This window comes from Meleagris gallopavo, chromosome 23 (assembly GCF_000146605.3).
Source record: "Meleagris gallopavo isolate NT-WF06-2002-E0010 breed Aviagen turkey brand Nicholas breeding stock chromosome 23, Turkey_5.1, whole genome shotgun sequence".
In the NCBI taxonomy this organism is placed as follows: Eukaryota; Metazoa; Chordata; class Aves; order Galliformes; family Phasianidae; genus Meleagris; species Meleagris gallopavo.
This window is the reverse complement of record NC_015033.2, coordinates 4041976-4049398: the sequence shown is the minus strand read 5'-3', so window position 1 is coordinate 4049398 and position 7423 is coordinate 4041976. Positions and strand designations below refer to the sequence as shown.

General features: G+C 49.7%; 2 protein-coding genes across 2 annotated transcripts; both read left to right on the top strand.

The window, feature by feature from the left end:
• The first annotated feature begins 1855 nt into the window (after nucleotides 1–1855).
• On the top strand, nucleotides 1856–3527 carry LOC109363683 (actin-85C-like). The gene has a single exon (XM_003212208.3). The coding sequence runs from the start codon at nucleotides 2248–2250 to the stop codon at nucleotides 3376–3378; it is 1131 nt and encodes a 376-aa protein (XP_003212256.1). The 5' UTR covers nucleotides 1856–2247; the 3' UTR covers nucleotides 3379–3527.
• A 480-nt stretch (nucleotides 3528–4007) lies between these two features.
• Nucleotides 4008–5283, top strand: LOC100550820 (actin-85C-like). Its single transcript, XM_019622535.1, has one exon. It carries the CDS (start codon nucleotides 4074–4076, stop codon nucleotides 5205–5207), a length of 1134 nt encoding a protein of 377 aa, XP_019478080.1. The 5' UTR covers nucleotides 4008–4073; the 3' UTR covers nucleotides 5208–5283.
• Nucleotides 5284–7423: the final 2140 nt, after the last annotated feature.

The window sequence follows — 7423 nt, the reverse complement described above, 5'->3', positions numbered from 1 at the left end:
CGAGCCTGTAGGTAATTAAGAAAGAAAAAGTGGGGAAGATCCCAAAATAATCTGGCGTGGCAAAGCAGGGAGGGGAACATCTCTCAGCCAGTGCCTGGTCCTGCTTGTGTCTCTCTTCTGCTGGTGACCCTTTCTAGATTTTTATTCCTGCCACTATAGATGCTACATGTGTGGGGTTTGTGTGGGCACAGGCTGAGTTAGCTGATCCTTCTTCCACTGGTTTTACCACAGGGAAATGGGGACCTTCCAAAGTGCCTGGGTCACACAGAAGACACCTATGGAGGAGGATGGAGCCCAGCAGCGACACGATGCAGCAAAGCACAAGGGCATGCTTGAGCCAGTAAGTGCAAATACATGCTCATATAAAGCGAGCAAGAAAGGCCCCAAACCAGCATGTTTTGCTGTCTCTGGGTTTTTACAACCCAGTGTCTCTTCTGTAAGGGCAGCTCACAGTGCTTTTGCTGAGCACAGGCAGCAATATCACTCTATTACAAACCCTATAGCAACAAAGTCAACTCCCACATACCCTTTTTTAAGGCAATTTATGACAGAAGCAATATGAAGGAACAGATGAGCATTCCTGCACCTAGGTTCAACTGCCATTTAATGATCACAGTCAATATTCTCCTGTTTTAATACCAAACATCATGTTCCAAACAGAGTGCTTCCCTGCAAGCTGCAGGCAGGCCATGCAGGACTAAATGGGGCTTCCAGTGTGATGAATATAGCAGCGTCTTAAGTGATTAGGACACCTGTTGACATTAATATAGAAGCATGCATGAAAACAAGTGTGCCACGCTGAAATATATGTACACAAATATTAAGAGGATTAGAGAAATTGCTAAAATGGATAGCGTGGCATTTAACGCCAACAGGTCTGGAATCCAGGCAGGATGGAAATAACACACACTGAGCTGCTCCCTTGTTTTCCTCTTTAGTGGCTCATCTGGGATGTAAATGCCGTACAAGGGGATCATTTGCTTGCATTTAACATTTCTGTTTAAAGTATGTCTTTGTTTGGAATCTGCCTCCAATTCATAGCCACCTTCCTTTAGTAGCTGGCACCTCTGCCATGCAAGCTGCAAGAAAAAGTAATTAAATTTAATAGAAGCCACCCTGGCTTTGAAGCTGCCCTGGATTAAGAGCCACAAGGAGAAGCAATTAAACTGCAGCAGCCAAGGGTTCGATCTGAAGTTATATAGTGACTTTTTTTCTTTAGAGGAAATTTTCTCTGTAAGTGGATTTGGATTGTCAAACCCAATTGGATTCAAAAGCGCAGAAACTTCCTTCTGTGGGAAATTTTGTCCTGAAGCAAAAGGAAAAAATAATGAGGCGAAATGGAGATCAGTTGTGAGGATGCAGGATATCTGTAACCCTTTTTCAAAATGTTCCATTGAAGAGTTCAGCAGAGTGCTGAAGGGGAAGGGAGACGTGCAAGGAGGACAGCTGTGTGCCTGTTTGCAGGCAGGTCGGCTTATCAGCAGCCTAGCACAGAGGTTCATTAGGAGAAGGGATTCCTTCTCACCAAACGGTGTGGCTTAAAGCTGATGGGAATTCTTAAAGCAGCAAGAGGCAGAGATTATTTTTCACTTTGGGGTTTTTACCAAGAAATAGTCTTTAAATTGAGCAACAGGGATAGAAAAAAGGACTCCAGAATGCCACAGGCGGTGTCCAATGTAGTTCTACCTATTGAAAAGTGTTTTTCAGAAGTTTCCTATAAAAGCATTCATTGAAAAATGCCTTCTTCCAGTGCAGATGCTCTGCACAAAAGCAAACCAGCAATGCAGTTAGCACCTGTAGGCAGCCAAAACTATCCTAATCTTCACCAGCTCTTAGAATTACGTGTAAGTAACTAAGCCATGGTACGTGTGAAGCCTTTTATTATTGCCATAAATGTATTTTGCAATACCTGCCCTTCTGAGAAACAGATGCTGTGAGACCTTTGATGGTCTGTGATCTATGGATGGGACTTGGTGAATGGGCATTCCCCTGGCTGGAGTCGTGGCACAGCTGCCCTAGCCATTTCCGGGGAAGTGTCTGGAATGCTGTATCTTGCAGGGAAATATATTATTCTATCACTGGCCTTTGTGAGGTAGCTGAGGACAGACATGCCCACCCCCACGCTGCACACCCCCAAGGAGGCTGCCCTGGCAACGGTGACCAACCTTTGAAACTCAGTGAAAACACTGAAAAAACAGAAAAACGCTGCCAGTGAGCTGCTCTGGGGGGCTGTCAGCTCTGTGAGGAATGTTTGACCCCAGCGTTTTGGATGTCCCAGCAGTAATCTTTGACAACGGGTCTGGACTGTGCAAGGCGGGGATCGCAGGTGACGGTGGCCCAAGGTCAGTTATCTCATCCATCGTTGGTCGCTCAAGAGTCAAATCTGCAATGCTGGGAGCAGGGATGAAAGAATACTACGTAGGAGAAGAAGCTCAGTCCAAAAGAGGGATCCTGACTTTGAATTATCCCATTGACCACGGCATCGTTACATCCTGGGATGACATGGAAAGGATCTGGAGACACGTCTATGACTACGAGCTGAGAGTGAAAGCCAGCGAAAGGCCCGTGCTGCTGACAGAACCACCCCTCAACCCTCTGCAGAACCGGGAGAGAATGACAGAGATCATGTTTGAGGGCTTCATGGTGCCCGCCATGTACATCGCAGTCCAGGCTTCGTTGGCCCTCTACGCGTCAGCCCGCACCACAGGCATAGTTCTGGACAGCGGGGATGGCGTCACCCACACCGTCCCCATTTACGAGGGGTACTGCCTGCCCCATGCTGTCTCCAGGCTGGATATCGCTGGCCGGGATATCACCGAGTATTTTATGAGGCTCCTCCTGGAGAGCGGATACTCTTTTGTTAGCACCGCTGAAAGGGAAATCGTGAAAGATATCAAAGAGAAGCTGTGCTATGTGGCTTTGGACCCCACTCTGGAAATGAAAGCAAGTCCAGAAGAGATCATGAAGGAATACAGATTACCTGACAGCAACATCATTCAGATAGGCAGCCAGCTCTTTCGTGCACCAGAGACCCTTTTTGTACCTGGAAACATTGGCATTGAGGCACCCGGTGTGCACAAAATGCTCTTCAACAGCGTCACAAAGTGCGACATCGATGTGCGCAGGGATCTGTATGGCAACGTGCTGCTCTCGGGAGGATCCACGCTCTTCCCTGGCCTGGAGGAGCGCATCCTGAAGGAGTTGCACCTGCAAGTGCCTGTGGGCATGCTCGTGAAGATCGTTGCACCCCCCGAGAGAAAGTACAGCGTGTGGGTCGGGGCCTCCATCCTCTCCTGCCTGACCTCTTTCAAGTCAATGTGGGTCACTGTGAGGGACTACAGCGATTTTGGGGCAGCTGTCATCCACAGGAAATGTTAAGGAGAACATCAGACCAAGTGGGTGTCTTCATAGCAAAGCATGCACAACAAGCCCTGATGAGGGCTGACTGAGCAGAAGGGAGTTAAAACTGCTGCGCGTTTCCCGGCTGACAAATCCTTTGTGGAAATAAAACATGAAATCATTGCTAACCGGGGCTTTGGCTCCTCTTACTGCTTATCTTCTCCAAGGGGAGCACTGCTTATACACCTCAACATTTCTTCCCTTTCCTTTCCTTTCCTCACAGTCACAGGGAATGCAAGTGGTTCCCAACTGACACACAGCCCCTCTAGGAGTCACTCAGGGAGCAGCACACCTCCTCTGCTGGAGGTTCTTCCCTCTGAGCTCTTTGCAATGTCTGGGTTTTTCTATTCTAAAGCCAGATCGCATGTTATTTCTAACCTCATTAGAAATGTTTCCTTTCGAAGCCCAGCAAACCCCCAAACAGAATCCAAATATAAATCAATGCAAATGCAATTACTGTAGCCGACCCTCCTCTGTGCCTGAGGGCCTGAAAAAATTCATTGATTCTCTGCCGCAATTTATCAGGGCAGTATGAACACCCAGCTTCCCTCCCAAGCACCCATTGCAGATGCCACTGTGGGCTTTGTGAGCTCGGTGGGGCTGTGCCCTCTTGTGATGCAGGACAGAATGCTCGGGCGCTTCTGAGTGCTGCAGTGCTGCCCATCCTGTGCTCAATGTCAGGGACAGTGGCAGCTGGGACCCCAGTGGTAGTTTTTGACAATGGCTCTGGGCAGTGCAAGGCTGGGCTGTCAGGGGAGCAGGCACCCCGGTCGGTTATTCCTACCATTGTGGGGTACCCCAAATTCACATTTGTCATGATTGGGATGGAGCACAGGGACTGGTATGTTGGGGAGGAGGCCCAGTCCAAAAGAGGCATTTTGTCTTTAACTTACCCAATGGAAAACGGAATGGTGACATCCTGGGACAACATGGAGAAGATCTGGAGATACCTGTACGAACACGAGCTCAAAGTGAAACCCAGCGAGGGGCCGGTGCTGCTGACCGAGACCCCCCTCAACCCCCCATCCCACCGAGAGAAGATGGCTGAGCTGATGTTTGAGAGCTTCCAGGTGCCCGCGCTCTACGTGGCCCTGCAGGGGCTGGCAGCCCTCCATGCCTGCGCCCGCACCACCGGCATGGTGCTGGACAGCGGAGACGGCGTCACCGTCACCGTCCCCATCCATGGAGGCAGCTGCCTGCTGCAGGGCGTTACCAGGCTGGATTTTGCAGGCAGAGGGGTCACCAAGTACCTGGCCAGGCTCCTCCTGGAGACGGGGCACTCCTTTGTGAGCACAACGGAGAAGGAGATAGTCAGGGATATGAAGGAGAAGCTGTGCTACGTCGCTTTAGATCCTATTAAAAATATGCAGCAAAAGCCTGAAAATCTGATGTGCGAGTACATGCTCCCTGATGGAAGGACTGTCAAGGCAGGAGATCAGCTGTTCCGAGCTCCTGAGGCGCTTTTTGCACCTGCGGAGGTGCAAATCCAAGGAGCAGGAGTGGTGGGGATGATCCTGCAGAGCGCTGCCAGGTGCAGCACGCACATCCAGACGGACGTCCTGAGGAACGTGGTGCTCGTGGGCGGCTCCACTCTTTTCCGAGGTTTCAAGGAGAGGCTCCTGAAGGAGCTCCAGGCAAAAGTCCCCAGCACAACCCGCATCAAGATCATCTCGCCAAAAAATCGGATGCACTCCGTGTGGGTCGGCGCCTCGTTGCTCGCCAACTTAACATCGCTTCGCAACACGTGGGTGAGCAGGGAAGACTACAGCGAAGTCGGACCAACGGTACTCCGGAGAAGATTCTATTGAGAAGTATGACCGTCCAGGAATTGTCTTAAGTGCCAATCTGAACAGCTGGAGAGCAGTTAATAAATCAGTACAAAAATAATTGATTTGTAGTAAGTGATTTTATAGCTTAGTAAAGAAAGATCCCTTGTGCATTGGGCTGAAGAAAGAGTCCTTGTTCGGAGCATTTTTGCTCTCCAAGATGTTGGTTTTAATTCTAGGAGCGTGTTGATCCCTGCTAGAACTGCAAACAGTTTGTCAGACTTTTAAACACTTGAGAACGAGGCACCTCCAGCCCATGCCTGGGGGGCTGGCTCCCTGCCACACACCGTAAACCTCCAAAGAGTGGAAGGAGACCTCTGATGGAGAAATAGAGGGCCTGTGGGGCTTGCTGACCCTTCACCATCGCTTCTAGCAGTTCTGGAGAAGCTCAGAGAGGACTGAGCCTCTGTATTTGGTCTTGCCCACAGAATGGAAACAAGCGGGTCTGGCTGCTGTAGACCTCTGCGACATCTGTGGCCTCACCATGTGATTTGCTGTGTCACATCGTGTAAAACATTGCCCACCTGTGGGATTCAACTAATATTCTAGCATAAGGAAACGGTGTATTTACAGAGATCGCCTTTATCTACATCTGCAAATACATGCACTGCATTGAATCAGGCAATAGAAATCTTCTCAGCATTTGTGAAGCTAATTAGCGCGATGATTTATGTGTTGTTCAAAAATTGTTTCAGAAACCCCCAGGATACATCTGAGAACTCGTTGGGTTCACTCAAGACCAACAAGTGCAAGTAGGAAAAGAGAAGAAATCTGCCTTGTGAATTATTCAGCCCCGTGTCTGCTTTCATTCAGCGCTGGAGGTGAATCTTCAAACTCATTGATGCCCTCTGCTGCCCTGGGACTGATCAGCCACCCCTCTGCTCCTCCCTGTGCTTTGAAGAATCCCGGTGCTGTTTTCCTGTTCTGCAAGACCTAACAAGTGCTGTGAATGGGGCCGCATTTAACCCGTGCTCAGCTGCTCCCAACCCCGCAGTGCTTCCCCAGCAGGGTGAGCAGAAGAGGAGGGGGGGATGGAAGAGCAGAGAACGTGGGCAAAGAGGGGAGAGTGAGCTGTGGGTGACTCTGGAGCACAAAGCAATGGGCCTGGGGTGAAACACATCTCTTTGCTGCTCCGCTTGGGCCCTGCAGCTTCAGAAAGTGGAGCTAAACATTGCTGCATCAAGTTAATGCAAGTATGCAGAGCGCTTTCAGAGCTGTTATGAAATCTGAATCAGCAATCTTGGATCTTTCTTCTACTACAGTATGTTACCTTTTAGCAGCCCACTGGATATGTGTAAACAAACGAGGTACAACTGTAGACAGTTTAAATATTTTACAGCTCACTGACTTCCATATGAGGAGGGATTTGCAGTAACTTAAGTGTTTAGACTCCTGCTCCAATAATCTAATGCAAATACGAATGCAAACAGCAGAGTGCTGGAGAGCAGAGGGAACCCCAGAGAGTGTGCAAGTCAAGGTGGTTGTCAGGAAGGAGGGAAGCGAAGCAGCACAGGCGATAACTGCACAACTGATGCAGACACGAAACGTGTTTGGAGAGTGACACCTAGCAGAGCTGTGCGTGCCTGTAGCAGTGTCACCTTGCAGAGCACAGTGCTGCCCAGTGTCATCCGGAATGGATTCACTGCTACCAAAACGGTTCGACACCGAGGGACCTGGCTCAGCTCCTGGCAGCCGAAAATCATTCAACAAACCGTTATTACGGGTATGTTGCACCCACAGTATTGGCTTGGCCTGGCTGCTTCCATTTACCACGGAGACATGACTTTGCTCAAGGGCATGCAGTGAGATAGCAGACGTTGGCATGTGTTCCAGGAGACTTTATCAGCCCCTCCACTCCTTGGTCACCTTGTGCTTCCATCACCGCGCAGGGCACTGGGAATTCATTACTCCAGTTAGACTGCATTTTCACATTGCAGATGGGGAGCGCATTCCCTTCGCCCTCATAGCACAGAAAGTGATCCCTCTGATCTGTCCCCACCCGTCCTCTGGGCACACGTACATGTGAGTGCCTGGGATCTGCCTGGCCTCGGAAAGTAGCTGCAGTCTGCTGAAGATCAGACACACAAAATCATTGGGCAAGTTTGCACTAAGCTCACGTAAGCATCTCAACCTGCTCCCAGTAATTTTGCCCTCCCTCCCTCCCCAAGTCTCATTTAAGTTTCAGTTCAGCAACAGCC